We start from the raw sequence: 17967 nt of genomic DNA on the forward strand, positions 1-17967 counted from the left end.
GGTTTTCATTGCTAATTCAAGTTGTTAGTTTGTACGTTTGTACCTTCATGGATAAGACCAGTGGAATCTGAGACTGACCATAAATACTCCAAATCCGGCTCAGGCACTGTGGCTAGTTTTTCACGGACAATTAACGGTAATTTTGCCTTTAGCGTTTTTGAAACGCCTGCTTATACTTTGTTCAACACCCTTGTTTACTATTATAGGATTCCATACAGAACACTTGATGTCTCAATCTTTCCTGCACCGAATTTGACCAAAATATGTCAAGAAAAGCTTGCTCGAAGTGAGCATTCATTTGACACTTTTCTGCTGCATTCGTTGCCCTCAGAAACGTATCACCTTGAAAGTAATCTTCCGTGTACTGTATCTTTTGACTCTCCGTCCACTTACATTGTAGCACATATTGAAAATCTTTTATAGGCGACATAGTTAGCACTTTCTTTAATTCCACCCGAAATACTTGGAAATGATGATGTTTGAACAAGCCTTTATCCAGCAGTACAGATGACAGTGACGTACTCCGTAACGCATATGATCATTAGTGGAAACTGGTAGTTGAGTGACCTTACTACAGAGTGGGGCAAATAAAAGTGGCCCGGACGAGTGGATGCCACTGGACGTGAATTAGTGGCAGCAGTAACGGAGGAAGAAAACATCTTCAGTTAATTCCAACTGGTTGGAACTGTTCATACAGACGGCACAACATTGGTGCCCACTTAAAAAATCTCCTCTCCTGACAGTGTTGTTAGCAGAGGTCAGTCTGGCAGCGGCCCTAGCTGGCCAACCACGTCACTTTGTCAATGTGCGAGTACTTTGCTTTGGGAGCCGCCACGGCTAAGGTGTATCGCAACAGTCCTCATAGTCTTCAAGAGCTGCAGCAGAACATTTCGGATGAGAATGGAGCAATTTCAGCAGTCCAGCTTCGATGCACCTTGAGAAACTTGCTGACCAGGACCCAGAAGTGCCAAGAGATCGATGGTGGTCACTTTTTGTAGTCAGGATAGTATTTCCTTTCCTCTGTTGTGTTTCTTTGTACCCTGGAACTCTGTTCTCCGGCCACTTTTACTTACGCCACCCTATATAATCTGCCCCACGGCGTAGAGCATAGCAGAAGGAGGATACGCATTTTCACCCCCTCGAGGCAAACTCAGGTATGCGTTACCGGAATCTTACCTAATGCCAACAGCATTTGCATTTTCTGGGCCATGGCTTTGACGCTCACGTGAACCGTCAGAACGATTTCGGATTCTTTTTCCTTGTCTGATGTAAATTTTTCTGTTTGTTAACAAATTCGATGCTAGGGTGGTGTCACTGTCAATTGCAACTAGCTTTGAGCGCTCATTTATTTTTTCAACTTTGGAATTTACTCGACTTTGCTCTAACTTGACAAAACCAACTTCCTCAGACAGATTTTGCACTTCATCTGCAAGATCATTATTGATTGCCTGTAAGTCCAGTGCTTTCGTCAGAAAAGAAAACACAATTTCCTCTAATTCATTATGTGCTACTTGCAAGACATCTTGTTGAGTTGTGACTTCATCTAACCTGCCTGGTGCTTTCTGTTGTTCCGACAATTGTTGTGAAAATTAATTATAAACGTTCGCGTCAATTTGTCCACAAATTTTGTACATTTTATTATTTATTTGACTATTCATTTGAATAAGTTGTTATTTGTGTGAGCATTGCTACGTTGTGCTAACGCGATTACGCTTTTGGTATCATTTAATGCCATACCGTTAATTATTGGTGACGCGAAGTATGTGTTGGAGCTAGTATGGCTTCCCAATATGGCACTTGTAAGACGTCGTGGTCTCCTGACCTTCATTACTTACATATTCCGCACTCGCAATCATATTCCGCACATCAAGACGCTTCATTCATACCCAAACTCGATAAAATAAAGTCAATGTTGTATGAATTCACGTAAATGATATGCAAATAACTAGTAAATCGCAAGTGCTCACCGAGATTGAAATACTCGAGGCTGGCGTACACACACACATTCAAGACACGGCGGTCACAGGGGCTTTTAGTTTGGGAGAGGCAAACTGCACGCCTGGGGGCTGGTCCCTTCAGAGGATGAGTCAACCTATCTATGTTGGCCGACGACCACCCGTAGAGCAGACAGCATTTGCCTGAGTGAAAGGCAGAACAAACCCCGTGTTCGGCTGAAAAGAAAATTCCGCTACACTGTGTGAGAGTGCCCAGCCTGCGCATTCTTTACAAACATAGCACGCAGTTTCAGAGGTTTTCACAGGGAGACAGCAAATGCCAAATGCCGATGCTACAGATTTCCGGATTGGTCGTCTTAAACGAAAAGTCATTCCCCATTTTAAAAGAGCGATGCTGATTGAAAGACGATATTCCTGATGCCTTGAGCTGAAGGAGTAATGGAAGAGACCAAAAGACATACCCCTTCATGTCTGGCGTGGAGAGGTGCCGTTCTGTTGTCGCTCTTGGAGTGAGAACACGTAACGAGAGCGTGTGCGCTCGTACATGTACTCAAAGAACGAAGAACAAGTCTCTCCTCAGTACTTCACTGGGACAGCACCTCTGTCGAGAGCAAATCGGAGTATGACTCTATATTGAGTCCTTGCAATTAAGTGTTGTTCACTGTGTTGGCCGCCACACTTACTGTATGCTGTCAACGGACAGAGTTATAGTTAAACGCCTGCGAGAAAAGTTTTGAGTAGCATCGCAGTGGACTGGTTATCTGTCCGGTGTACCACGCCAATAGTTAGACTAGGGGAAATGGGAGTCCTTGACATCATCAAGGTGTAGGGAGAGTTTGATTGGCGAAGGTGAATCCAGATAGAACGAGAGTTATCTTATTTTTCAACAGCAAGTGGCGCTGACAGCAGTCATTGCAGCTTACAGTATTGTGTGCTACAGCTCTTGCGAGCCCCATATTTTCTCCACAACAGTATGCTTCACTGCATTTCACACACGACAGCCTCGACTGTACCTAGCAACATTCTAACAGATAATTATTCAAGTTGAGTAGGCACGGCTCTCAGCCATTCTGCCAAGTCAATAACAATCTTAAACTTAGTATAGAAATTTCTTTAGCGGATCCTGTCCTCAAGAGGTAAGTTCACATTCCAAAAAGGAACCCGGAAATAACTTTTTCAGTTCATAACTAAAAGTGTCATTGTGATTTCTCAGAATTTTTGCAAATAAATAATAATTGTCGTTAGTTTCATGTTTTTCTTACACTAACTAGCACTACTCCAATACCCAAGTATACCACTAGTTATATAAGAAATTTTGTGAATTTTTGTGTAATTTCCTTACAGCGGATGACTCCAGAAGATATTTATTGATGAAAGTTTTTCAGGCATTTCTCTTTAGAACGTTAGGAGCGTCCGTCTGACTTCTGTAGTAGTGTGGCGGTGGAAATTGCATCTTGCAGGAGCCACAGGGAAAAGGGTACATCTCAGATTAATCCGTTGCGCAGAATGACACAATAGCACCCACACGCTCACACACTTACAGGAATATCCAGTCCTATAGCCACTTCACTTTCCAAATGATTCTGCATATTTGAGATGCCATCATATGGCTGGATCACTACGTCATCTGCTGAACCCATAGAAAAAGCACTCCATCTTCAGGCCACGAGTAGCCTACCAGGACCATCTGACCGCCGGGTCATTCTCTGAGGAGGATGCAGATAGGAGGGGTATGGGGTCAGCACACCGCTCTCCCCGTCGTTATGATGTTCGGTCAAGTAGCACCTCAATTGGCATCACGAGGCTGAGTGCACCCCAAAAAATGGCAGCTGCACATGACGGCAGGATGGTCACCCATCCAAGTGGAAGCCACACCCAACAGCCCTTAACTTCGGTGATCTGACGGGAACCGGTGTATCCACTGCAGCAAGGCGGTTGCCGCTGAAGCAATAGAGTTTCCCAGTAATCGATGTTCTGTAGTAGTTTCTTGCGCTGCATTGGGCCCTCATTTACGTACGAGGTGTTATCGCACTCAAACGTTTCATTTGCATTTTCAATTATTATATTGTTTTCTCCCTTCGTGGGGTTTTCTCGACTTTGCTACACACTTTCATCTACAACGCTGTTCACTTCTCTATTGGTTTCCGATATTTTGCTCGATGATTTTTGTATTGTTAATTGGAAAACAAAATTAAATTCCGTTGTATAACATTACTCACAACTATTATTACGAAGCTTCTTTTCTTTGGAGTTGGTAGAAAAAACATTTTACCTACCTGAATGCTACGAGCAAAGCAATCTAATCAACAGTGAAAGCTGGTATTAACGAACGTACTGGAAATGAACTTTCGGCTTCTAGTGAAATGGTAATGGTATGCAAGAAAGATTATTAAAGACTTTTAAAACTGCTGCAAAATCATCTGGCAGACCAATCGTTTGATCCCTCATTAAGCCCAGATAACAGCATAACGATAAAAAATGAGATGAACTCTCTCTCATGAAAAAGTGAAGGTGTCACTTTCAATTGATTGCTCCGAGGACTGCCTATTTTCGTTTCGAGGCGTACATCATGAGATCACACGAAATCAAAGTATTATGACCTGTTTACTATAAAGAATAATGATTAATAAAATACTGCCATAAGCAAAACAGTTGTCTTCCCTTTTTGACTGCTTCCTTATTACACCACAGTATAGTAATTATGTCTCGTTAATGAACAAAGCTATATTTTCGAGTCAGTTTTCTCAGTTTGGTAATTGACGTTCAGACTCAGTTTCTGTAGGCAGTTTATTTGCAGATCTTCTCTATATTCAAAAGGCAATGTCCTGACTGACTGACTCATGATGTGTCCAGTGTCCAGCCCAAAACGCTAAGGACAGAAACTTGAAATTTGGAAAAGGTGTGGATCTTATGCTGTTGTTTGAGAAGGAAACCGGGGGGGGGGGGGGGGCGAACCAGGGGAGAAGGGCTCTTACGACAATTTAGAAGCTAGACTTAGGAAAATTGGTGTTTGTTTCTCGATCAAAAATAAAGAAATATGTGTCCTAGAATTTTTGGAAATTTAACCTTATGCAGGTGAAATAGTGGGTGAAAGCTTTTTAAAAGCATATAATTACTAAAGGACTACTAAGATGTTTTCAAATCTACATCCATGAACACCGGTTTTTTACTTCTCGGTTGGAAATAAAAATTACTTGTTTAGTGTTTTTTTTTTAATCTGACCACTAAGGGAGTGATATAGGGGACGAGGTTTTATATGAAATCATATTGTTATGAAATCAGGCGATAAAAATAGACCTATATGAAATTTTTAGAATTCATACTGCCTTATGTTCTGAGGAACCGCTCCAGATTCTGAGGCTGCTAATGCACACTTGGTGGTGGCGCTGAATGGAGGTGCCTGTTAGAAGGCTGGGGGTAGAAGAAATTTTCCCAGCCAGTTTAACGCTTCTAATGGAAGAGAGTTGGTGGCGTTAAGTTCCTCATGAGCAGACATACACCAATGTGATGAGTTAAATTCCAACTCAATTTCCAGTGAGGGAATGTGACATTGCTGTCGGTGATCCGTAGCTCAGATGGGGAAGTTAAGTTGACAGCCACTTGGTGCTTTCCGAGAGAGCAGCAGCCTATGTGTAGCGTTGGTTTCCTCGCCTTGCCCTTCTTTTATCTACAACGACAAACAGATCGCCACACTACGCAAACACTCCTTACTTTCAGCACAGGATACTTGATACTTCACAATAGTTCAGAAGAAGGCAATGGCAAATAACCTCTAGCAACATGCTCTGGTTGGTAATAACGGGATTCTCTGATCGGAGCCTGTGTCTCATTTCCTTTTTATGAAACCGATTTTGACATTTTCTTCGGGGAAATGCGCCGCGTACGTATACAGCCTAGTTATTCTATGGAAGTGCAACAGACCGAGAAAAGGCAGGTGTTTCAACTACGACACAGTATTAATTCCTTTAAGAATATGCAAAGGAATTTTTACACAAAGGATAGATTCCTGTCATTTTCCTTTCATATAAAGATTGGAATAATTGGACATTAGTAACTGGGTAATGCCAGGTAGTAACTAGTGAAGAGATGAATTTTTCAACAAACTAAATATTATACTTGCACATCCATCTTTAAGGGGCAGATGGAATTAGAAATAACATCTATGATATCTTAATTTCCAGACTGTTCCTTGGGGATTGCGGAGTCAACTGAACTGGATAGCCAACGAGTACCCAGGTTTCCCAGTCTTTATAACAGAGAACGGCGTATCCAATTCTGGAGGGCGAAACGACAGCGACCGCATTGAATTCTATACTGTAAGTAGGATTTTACACACAGATATAGAAACCATTTTCATCTTCCTAAAGTCATTTCATTACCTGCAATGTGCTGTATTATTTCTAGGGATATCTCGGAGCTGTTCTAGAGTCGATACACGAAGACGGTGTTCCGGTTATCGGATACTTGGCATGGAGTCTCATGGACACTCTAGAATGGAACTCAGGATTTACGTAAGTAACTGTCCACAATGTGAGGTATTCATCTGTTGAATTAAACAATACAGAAAATCCATACATGTTATAAAAGTAGATGTACGTATATATGTGTATAAGTATGTTCTACAGTTCCTCCTAAACCATCCTACCAATTTCAACCAAACTAGGAATACGTATCACTTACTGTCAGGAATGAATCGCTGTTGGAGAAAAAACGCCTTCGTATCAAAGTGAAGTGAGTGGTATGAAAAAGCAGTGTACACTAAGATGGGCGAATAACCGTACTTATTCATCGAGTCTTTGACAATGACAGCATTTAGTGACTTGTAGCAAACCTTATAAACAATTTAAAATCCTAACGAAACTTAAGCCGCTGAAAACACCCACAAAATAATGAAAGGAAAAAACCACTTACTACTTTTTCTTGTTCACGCAGTAAAACTGCCGCACGAAACATGACATTTTCCTTTATTTCTACTTTACCTGCTGACTCTACTTACGACACATTTTGATTACAGTATTCGCATATAGCACCGAATGTACCTACAAAATTATACCATAGTACAACACACAGTTTAGGAGATAAGGCATCATTACACTGAGATGCGTGAAAAACTGCCACATCATGGTAGGCCTTTTTAATTTATTACTTCTTCACTAATAACTATTCACAACACATCGCGCAGACGGGAGCCATATATATCACTGGAGGTACGTGCTAATCTTTGCTGTAGAGCCTTGTGTTTAGTAATATGCAGAGAAAGATGTGCTTAGAAACGCTTTTGCTTCAACCGGCACTGTTATCTGGCGACAGATCTATCACATAATCTAGCATATAAAGCTTTACACACCGGGAAGTAATCCGACGTCCGAGTTCTTGGATGTGACAAGGACGTCATTTTTTAAGAATTTCTTTACCATACAAACATATTAAGTAAAGACATGAAAACGAATTTACAACAGATTACCTGCGAAGAGAAAACAATGTACTTGCGAAACGAGAAGATTAATTCTAATTATACGAGGGCACACTGAAAACTAATGTTTACGAATTATTTAATGTGGAAAGTTAATGTTTTTTTTAAGTAAAACAAACGTTACTACCAGTCTACATCTATACTCTTCACATCTACATTGTGGAACGTTTGACTTTCTTGACGGAGCCAAAAGCAGGCCATTTCTCTCACCGCTTCATCGCTATCCAAGTGAAATCTTCGAAGACGTTCTTTAAATTTTGTAAACAGATGAAAATCGCAGAGGGACAAGTCGGGACCGAATGTATGATGATCCATTACAGCGAACCCAAGGCGTCGGATTATTGCTGATGTCGCAGTGCTTATGTGCGGTCTAGGCATTTTAATGCTCAAGGAGAGGGTGCAGCAGAACATAACAGCACGGAGTTTCCCACGCGACGACATAGTGTCTCTTCACACCGTCATGTTACACGCTGGTAATTAATTCTATTCACAAAACATTTCGCAGACAGTATATGCATATGTCGTTGAACATACCCTTTATCTACAAAACACGTTGCGCAGAGGGTAGCCATATATGCCACTGGATGTAACTGCTATATTGTACCATTGCGCCACACATAGTTCAGGCGGTGCTTCGTAAGGATTCAGCTGCGACAAAATTAAACAGCAAGGCAGATGAAATATGTGTACAAATATGTGTGAAATACGTTAGATGTATGTTAAATGTATTTGACATGCGCATCATTCTAAACCCCTGCGACGATTTAACAAATTTGGTACACACATTAGTAACGACCTGGACAGAAATACTGCGGGGGTAAGAGCCACCAGCCTCCTATTGGGATGGAGGTGATAACGTGGAGAGTGAAAGCAAAGACTACAGACAGATAGGCAGGAAGGAGGAAGGAGGAGATGTGTAGGGAGAGGGGGATGGGCAGATGGAATAAAAGATAAGGAGGAGAAGGGTGTGGAATTTGACGGGTAGGAGGAGATAGACAAAGGAGAATGGACACAAGTGGGTGGTGCAGATGGATAAAGAGGGGGAGGGAGGGAATGGACAGAGTGGGGTAGTAGCAGATGGACAGAGAGAGGGGCAGGAAGAGATTGACAAAGAGTGGAGGGTGGAGAAGGGATGGAGAAAGGGGTTGGAGGAGATGGACGGAGAGGAGGAAATCAATTTGTTGAAAATGTCAACCAGGAGATCCACGATCTGTTTTAAATTTTTTATTTATTTTAGGGATTGAAAAACCAAAAGTCAAGATCGCACATGAAATCTTATTCATTTGGATTGATTAAAAATTTCGGCTAACAATCCAGCTGTCTTCAGATCATTAGTGTTGATGCCACTGCGGCTTCATACATCATTAAAATCTTCCCTAAAATTACATCCATACGTGACATAATTAAAAACAGCTCTTCATCGTTCGCGGCCCAAGGCATTAAGCTGTTACAACTTAATAACAGACACAGTCAGTGTTTTCACCATTTTGTAACTGCTGTTATGCTGTTATGTAAATACAGATTGCGTCAGTTACTAAGGTGTAACAGTTCAACGCCTTTCTTTTATCACAATCGTTCAATTATACGGTCCGCAAAAGATAAATAGCTGTTTTTAATTATGTCATGTATGGATGTCGTCTTTTTAGGGAAGATTTTAATGAATTCTGAAGCCGAAATGTCAGTAACAATAATCAAGAGTGTTTCATGATCTGAAGACGGCTAGATTCTAATCCGAAACTAGTAATCAATCCAAATAAAGAAGATTTCATGTGCGATACTCACTTCGTGGGTTTTCAGTTGCCAATATAATAAAGAATTCAGAGATTTACACGAGAAGAGATGTACCAACAAAAAGTTGGAAAAAAACACTTACCTTGACACTGCCGGGTGTGAGACGCATTTCCATGCTCTAGGGGATGGTGCTCTATGTGTGGACGAACTCTTCGAAGTCGAAACTGGATTATAGCACATTGTTTCTCACGCACCGACAGTTACTCTACACACCGCCTTGTTACACGCTGGTAACAAGTAGTTCCGTTTGTACCTCCAGCAAACACTTTCCACTACATGAAATGTTTTTTTCTGGTAGTAATTATGTTCTTGAGTTAGAACTGAGTCGATCATACAAGATTCAGTACCACAAAATTCGCTCTTGTAGCTTATCACTTTCTTCCACTATCCTTTGAATTAACAAGGAAATCTCGAAATATGGGGCAATTACTCTAGAATACAATGGCATCATGATTTACAGCAATCTAAAAATGAATTTATTACTTTCATCAGATGGGCAAGTATTGCATTTCAGATTTTTTCCTACATGTACTGTAGTTCTCACCTTGCTGATTAGTTCTGGTACAAAATCGGCAACATGTTTAGCCTTGGGCTGAGGCGTAGTGGATTGCAAGCAACTGACGAATTTCGAGATTACATTCCGATTTCGGCATTTCGCAGTTTCTCTAAATCAGTCGAAGTGATTATTTCAGTCTAGCCATAAGTAAGTCTAGCCGAGTACATGCCCCGTTCTTGTGCAGTGTCAACTTGTGATCCGCGTTTAGTTATCTGAGCTCAACGTGACGCGAAACTTTACCATTTCTTCCTTGCTAGTGTATTCCTCGCACTTTCACTACTTGTTGTCTTACGTTTCAGTCTACTGGCATATCGTATTGTACCTACCGATTTCTGTCGATCGATGAAAATGATACGAACTCTTCAAGGACTTAAGCATGCTTATACCAACTCACTGCGATGCAGCTAGTAATAAATCTGTCCGCTTATCCCATTATCCACGCAACCAAGACACAAAATTGAGAAAAATATCAATTTATGCTTTGCATGACATAGCAGGATTCAGTGTGAAACTGTATGCGCTTGTACAAACCTCTTTAAGTAAGCTACCCACTGTGGAACGATAAGCAGTTTGAAAGGCAACATGTTATTACACTGAACAGAATTCTTCCTTTATTAGTCACTCTTGTCTAGTGTCTGAATATGTTTGTTGGTACTATATCCAATAATATTCGCAGTTACTGTCTTATTCAGTATAACATTGCCAAATGTAATAGATTGTCTGCTCTGTCACATCCCATATTATTTATAGTACCATTCTATCGTCGATCATGACAATTTATTATATGAACACTCTTTTTTTTTCTGCAGGGCTAAGTATGGGCTGTACGAGGTGGATTTCAGCAGTCCAAACAGGACAAGGACTCCCAAGGACTCGGCTGGCTTCATGGCAGAAATCTTCAGCAGTAATCAGCTGCCCAACCAGTACAACCAATAGGATGTTCTTAGCTCACCAAACAAGACTTGTTCATCTGCTTGTCAACGCAGTTTTTAATATGATCTTTTGCCAAATACAGCACAGTTAAATGAAGTACTACAAGTGCTGTATGCAAGCATTAAATGTAGATATTTCCACGCACTGCATGTACAAATAAATTTCTGAAAATAAACGTTAGTACTTTTATATCTTTGTCCTTTCCACTTCAGTAGGTAGGACGTCGCAAGAAAAGCTCCACTGTATTTCTGTCGTAGCCTCGCTTGAAGCAAAAAATACTAAAAACGGAAGACAACATTACAACAGGCGCAGGACTGGTTACACAAAGGAAATCTACACACACACACACACACACACACACACACACACACACACACACTAATCTTCACATATTTCCGTAAAGTTTCTATGAAAATATAAGTACACACATAACTTTCACCCAGTTTTTCCTTTTAAACACTGAAGTAAGTGGACAGTAAGAGTAGACATATTTTTTGATAATTTTATGAACTGAAACTAGCGCTATAAACGTACAAGGCTTATGTTGGAAAAGCCATAGTTCATCTGGTTATATCCAAGGTGGCCTGTGTATGCAACTACTGACAAGCAACGAAATGAAACTGGCTGACAGTATAACAAGTAAATAAAAATTCATATTATGAGTGCGTCTCACGGTAATAAAACATGAGGTTTTATACATTGAAGTTTATTCCATCTACGTTATCAATGATTTTACAGCAGCATACGGTTACAAATATTAGCACGTCTAATACAATTCTGATTTTAACACATCATTCAAAGTAATTCTATATACAATAAAAAAAAACTTTGAAATAGTCTGTAAAAATGATCAGCCTTATTTAAATTTGAAGGATTCTCTACTGAAAATCTTTTGAGACAAAAATTATTGCAACTCTTTTGCATTTCCGTGAATAAATGATAGAAATATATCAAGGCCACAAAATAGCAGAGGGCATGGTCTACATACTCTGACAGACAAATATCCTCTACTGTTCCTCAAAAGACTGAGTTAAACATTGAACTGTTAACTCTGAATCCTCACCTCATTTGCTGTACAGGACTTCGAGTATAATTCAAGGACGCTTCAAATGTGCGTCTTGTCACGTTTCGCGCGGCTCCCCCCTTCGAAGGTTCGAGACCTCGCTCGGGCATGGGTGTGTCAATTGTCCTTAGCGTAAGTTAGTTTAAGTTAGATTAAGTAGTGCGTAAGCCTAGAGACCGATGACCTCAGCAGGTTTTTTCCATAGTCCTTACTACAAATTTCCAGTTTCTGTGCTTTAAATGTCCTGAATTTAATACCTGATTCCAAGGAAGGCATTTTTGACAATATCACGTCAATATCACAAATATCACGTCAAGATATAGGCCTCGTAGAGACGACTGTTTGATATTTCGTCTACGTTGCTAGCTGCAGCTGCATGTGTAATATTTGAGTTTTCCCTCAAATCCCTAATTAAGTTTTTCGTGGTTACCTCAATTAGACACGGGTTCACAGGTATATGCCGTGTTTCTTGACTTCTGCAAGGCATTCGATACAGTTCCCCACAGTCGTTTAATGAACAAAGTAAGAGCATATGGACTATCAGACCAATTGTGTGATTGGATTGAGGAGTTCCTACATAACAGGACGCAGCATGTCATTCTCAATGGAGAGAAGTCTTCCGAAGTAAGAGTGATTTCAGGTGTGCCGCAAGGGAGTGTCATAGGACCGTTGCTATTCACAATATACATAAATGACCTGGTGGATGACATCGGAAGTTCACTGAGGCTTTTTGCAGATGATGCTGTGGTGTATCTAGAGGTTGTAACAATGGAAAATTGTACTGAAATGCAGGAGGATCTGCAGCGAATTGACACATGGTGCAGGGAATGGCAATTGAATCTCAATGTAGAAAAGTGTAATGTGCTGCGAATACACAGAAAGATAGATCCTTTATCATTTAGCTACAAAATAGCAGGTCAGCAATTGGAAGCAGTTAATACCATAAATTATCTGGGAGTACGCATTAAGAGTGATTTAAAATGGAATGATCATATAATGTCGATCGTCGGTAAAGCAGATGCCAGACTGAGATTCATTGGAAGAATCCTAAGGAAATGCAATCCGAAAACAAAGGACGTAGGTTACAGTACGCTTGTTCGCCCACTGCTTGAATACTGCTCAGCAGTGTGGGATCCGTACCAGATAGGGTTGATAGAAGATATAGAGAAGATCCAACGGAGAGCAGCGTGCTTCGTTACAGGATCATTTAGTAATCGCGAAAGCGTTACGGAGATGATAGATAAACTCCAGTGGAAGACTCTGCAGGAGAGACGCTCAGTAGCTCGGAACGGGCTTTTGTCAAAGTTTCGAGAACATACCTTCACCGAAGAGTCAAGCAGTATATTGCTCCCTCCTACGTATATCTCGCGAAGAGACCAGGAGGATAAAATCAGAGAGATTAGAGCCCACACAGAGGCATACCGACAATCCTTCTTTCCACGAACAATACGAGACTGGAATAGAAGGGAGAACCGATAGAGGTACTCAAGGTACCCTCCGCCACACACCGTCAGGTGGCTTGCGGAGTATGGATGTAGATGTAGATGTAGATGTACTTTCAAGCAATTAAATATGTTTTTCCAAAGCTATACCTCACGCTTGTCAATTTGATGCCCCATTTGACCATTTCGCTATCTGTTTGAGAAAGAAAATTTGGACAAAAAACCATTGTGCTCGACGACCTCCAGTCGCTCATTGATAAATGAGTATTGGGCAACGGTGTTTTACCGGCCACAAAGACTTCTGTTTCACCTTTATTAACTTTCATATTACAGGTAGAGATGAGGGTGGTTTCAGTCTGGGCCTGCATCCGTTCTTATCATTCCGCTCTTTACTTAAAACTGCGATATCATCAGCAAATGCCAACATGTCTATTTTCTTACCATGAAATTTAATTCCTTGTATAGCTCCTAGTTTCTCCCTAACCACATCTATTGCCCTCTGTATGTGCCCATTGAAGAAGACAGGAGAGAGTGAGCAGCCCTGTCGTATATCCTGCTTAACAGCAGCTTATTATTGATGTTCTGCACATTTTCTCAACGCCAGCTCTTCTCTATGGTCCTATGTCTGCCAGTCTCTTTATCAGCATCTCAAATAGCTGCCTCCAGTATATCTTGTTAAATGATTTTGCTAAGCCGACGATATCTATATATGTGTCAAGAGCCTTCCATAGTCCTTTAACAAGAATTCTCCAGTATTCCTTTTCTTCTTGGTCATCCGTGATCATTGCCTCTATCCTACCTTCGAAGAGACTTCCAGTGATACAGGTGGCGCGGATCTTGGTGGCGCGTGTTACCAAACTGAGATTCCTGCATTGTTATCATATTTTCTTTGGCATTGGCACTGTAAAACGTTTCTTAAATATATTCAGACTAAAATACGAATGAAAATATGTATCAAGGCCGGGGTTCGAGCGCAGGTCTCGTATCGACTAGCAGATTCGCTAACGACTACACCACCCTGGCAAGGTGGCTATGTGCTTCTGCACGGAGTACCATAGTACGCCTCCCTACTCAGTCCAAATTCCCACTGACGCCTCAGACCCACTTGGTATTCCCCATAATCTGGAACAGCATTGCAAAGGCTCTCCATCGGTACCTTAGTTTCGAACATAAAGGGAGCCCTGCCTGATGGCTTAAATGCTTTAATCAAATGGAACTACATTGTTACAGAGAACTTTCCAAACATCTATGACGATGAATACATTCAGGCTGAAGCGACGAATAAAATTTTGTGCCAAGAACAGGCTTTCGCATAAATTTTCAATCATCGCTGCAGCCTGCATCTATACATCATAAATGTTTGGCACTTAGAAAAGGTCTCTGGAACCATAAGCCTTCATTCGACATTTCTTAAAGTTGGAGCTCTCCCGCTTCGTATATAAATTGTATGAAAGGGAGCTGATATTCTTGTAGCTGGTTTTTAGCAACCTTGAAGATTTCTGCTGGTGTATCATCGTATAAAGTGGCTTTCCCTAGCTTTAGCTGCCTAACTGCAAAGTCGGACTCATTGTGCAAGATAGTCACCTTCTTTTAAATCGACTTCCTCAGCGATCTTCTGCTTCAGATCTTCACTATTTACTGCATGCTGCTTTTCGAGGCATTTTTTGTACTACTTTTTCCGCTCACATGATACTATTCCGTCTTCATTTTGGAGTCGAATGCATTTTATTCGTCTATTTCGAAATAACTGTTTAAGTGATTTATAGGCACATTCCAACGTTCCTACGTTGATCATTTCATTCTCCTCTTTACACCGGTCCTGTAGAATTGCTGTTTAGTCCTTTTCGACTCTGTTGATTTCATTCCCCAACGCCCCGTATTATTATGACACAAACATTTACCTATATCTACAACGACGATAGCAGACGTATTTACCACTGTTTACTGATGAAGGTTTAGGACGGCCCAATTTTGACTTGGAATTCCTATGTTTTGGTGTTACTAATGTTATTGTCCCTTACAATGCGCCCAGTAGTTTGTAATTTGTTTGTGTGTCTTAATATTCACGCCCATGAACGTCCTAGTAGTGACGGTAAATAGATTCCCACGTCACATGTTCGTAAATTTTAAGTAAAGATAGTGCAGTTTACTGAAGATAAGCCCTTCGTGGGTATTCAACAGCTAGCCGGCTTGTGTATTACGTCATAATATTACTTTTGCTGCGTAAGTTTGTAGCGTTTTTCGATACTTTCAATAAACACAACAGTTGCACATAACAGAGATTAGTCATCAGTAGGATATTCTCCTTCACTGTTTACAACAGTCTGCAAACGCTGGGGTAACTTTTCAATTCCACGACTGTAGAAATCACTTCGTTTTGAGGGGAAGAACTCGTCATGCTCGGATCTCATTTTTACACGGGAATTAAGTTCCTTGAAGATTGTACGATAGAGAGCACAAAATGGAAAAATCTGAGGCTGCAAGAACAAGTAACTTAGGTGGGTCGGGAATGATCTGCCAACTCAACCCCTGTGTAGTGTTTGTCAGACTAGCAGAATGCACGTGGACGTCATCGTAGAATAACACCACTTCATGCAGCCTGCCTGGTCGTTGTTCTTGGATTGAGTCTGAAAGGTGTCTCAATTGTTGGCGACAAATGTCGCCAGCGATGGTTACACATCGGAGAAGCAATTCTTAGTGCACCACACCGTCGCTGTTCCACCATATGTACAACACTATCTCATGAGGATCCGCGCATGTCTTTATACGGGGAGTTTCTGCTTTGTTTGGGCTGAAACATTCATTTTCTTTCCCTTACGTTACTCATGACTAGCAACGATACAGGAGAGGAGTGGTAGGTGTTGTTCAAAGCGAACTGATGACGATCAGTTCGCCACCGGCTAATTTTTGTGATTTTGGCGTAGAGCATGCGTTAGACCTACATCTGATTTTTGAACCTCCCCCGATGCATGCAACGATAGAATAACCCCAGTTCATCACATCTGCAAGTTCTCGAGTAAAATGAGATGGATCATTGTGGATTAATGCGTGTAAACTATTTTAATCAAACTCCGAAGGTCTTTCTGAATAACAAGAGTCACTGCCGTCGAAACGATCCCCCTTAAAGTGAGAAAATTATTTTCTTTACGTGCTCTGTCCAATGGCATTTAACCCTATACAAGGTGCCCATGTTTCTGGCTGTCTCCGCTACTGTACTGAACTCAAAACAGGAGAATATGTGGCAGATGTTCCGTTTTCTTCACGTGGCACTCTATTTTCTAGCGCCCAGACCTCCACTCACTAGGAGAAAATTATTTTTAAAACGATAATATGTAAGAAATAGCAACAGCTAACTACAAATAGAAAATGACAATCGATAAATAAAACTATAGCAACCGGAATACACATGCAAAACATAGACACTACGAACGTATGCGTCAGCCTAATAATAAATGAACAGGCACCTGCGTGAAATAGTGTATATAAATATGTATATCACCCAATGTAGGTATACTTAGATAGTATACTACTGCTTTGATTCTACCTCATAATACATTATCTTCCACTCAGAATTATCTGTGGACCTTACTTTTTATGCAGAAGATATATGCAGTATTGCTTCAAGCCTATTTACACAGATGCCTCACTTAACAGGGAGCCCTTTTTACAAAAATTAAGAAAATCTACGCCACTGTCTGACATACTGTTTTACGGGTCTCAATACGATTTCAAACAAATGCATAAGCCGATCATCGTGCTGACGGGTTCTAGCTCACCGTTTACTCTCTTCAGGCAATTATGGGGTGGTGCTCCAGGCATAGCGTCTTCTACCCAAAATCCAAATCTCCTGAGTCCTGGTTTCGATCACAGTTACTATTGCTGCGGCGGTCGAATGTTTCCGTTATAAGGAGAAACCGTTATTGTGAAATCTGAGTTGTCAAAAGACGGTGAAAGAGTAGATGAGTTTCAGGGCAACTTCCCGCTCGTGGCAATGGAAACTGCACGTTAAGGCGGAAGAATCAGCAGGAACGAACTATGAGGAAACTAATGAGTCAAGGAGATGCTATTTTGTAGAATGCTGACATGGTGAGTCCATGGCTGCGTGAAAGTACGGGTAGATTTTTACAATAAAATGAAAGCAGCAAGCAGTCACTCTTAATTATCTACTTACGAAGAACAATCTTCCCCAAATAATGTCAGGTGACTATTTCCTTTGAAGAGAATGTCGGATATACACTTGTTGTCTTTCCTAAACTCTGCATATCGCCTTCCCAGGTGGTTTTTCTTTCGGTAAGATGATTAATAAATTTGGAATTCTACTATTCAGAGCGTAGGAATTTATAAATCTGGATCTTGTGCGGTTGCTAGATAACCCGAAAAATAGATGAGCAGCCTGAAGTTGGTTGCAAACAGAATTACTTTTCTGACTGTGAAGAATCTATATTTGTTATGATTCTTATGTAGGAAAGTGACAGAAAAAATCGGGACGTTGCCTATGATTTACCACTAAAACTTTCCAATATTGTACCGGTACAACTTAAGACACTTTCAACTGTAGCGAGCTTTAAAAAATGTGTTTAACATCGACAGCGCAACGTAATGCCTAGAAAGGATGCGATGAATTTTCTGATGCTTCCTTTATGGTTCAAATGGCTCTGAGCAGTATGGGACTTAACTTCTGAGGCCATCAGTACCCTAGAATTTAGACCTACTTAAACCTAACTAACCTAAGGACATCACATACATCCATGCCC

At 40.9% G+C, this 17967-nt stretch overlaps 1 protein-coding gene across 1 annotated transcript in view; it reads left to right on the forward strand.

The window, feature by feature from the left end:
- Window positions 1-10841, forward strand: part of LOC126095098 (myrosinase 1-like) — a 67600-nt gene extending 56759 nt beyond the window's left edge. Inside the window, exons 9-11 of the mRNA XM_049909794.1 lie at window positions 6137-6271; window positions 6360-6466; window positions 10585-10841. Of these exons, the coding sequence (XP_049765751.1) occupies window positions 6137-6271; window positions 6360-6466; window positions 10585-10711 (369 nt within the window). The 3' untranslated portion in view covers window positions 10712-10841. The remainder of the gene's footprint in view (window positions 1-6136; window positions 6272-6359; window positions 6467-10584) is intronic.
- The last annotated feature ends 7126 nt before the right edge of the window (window positions 10842-17967 follow it).

Source organism: Schistocerca cancellata, chromosome 8, assembly GCF_023864275.1.
Source record: "Schistocerca cancellata isolate TAMUIC-IGC-003103 chromosome 8, iqSchCanc2.1, whole genome shotgun sequence".
Lineage (NCBI taxonomy): Eukaryota > Metazoa > Arthropoda > Insecta > Orthoptera > Acrididae > Schistocerca > Schistocerca cancellata.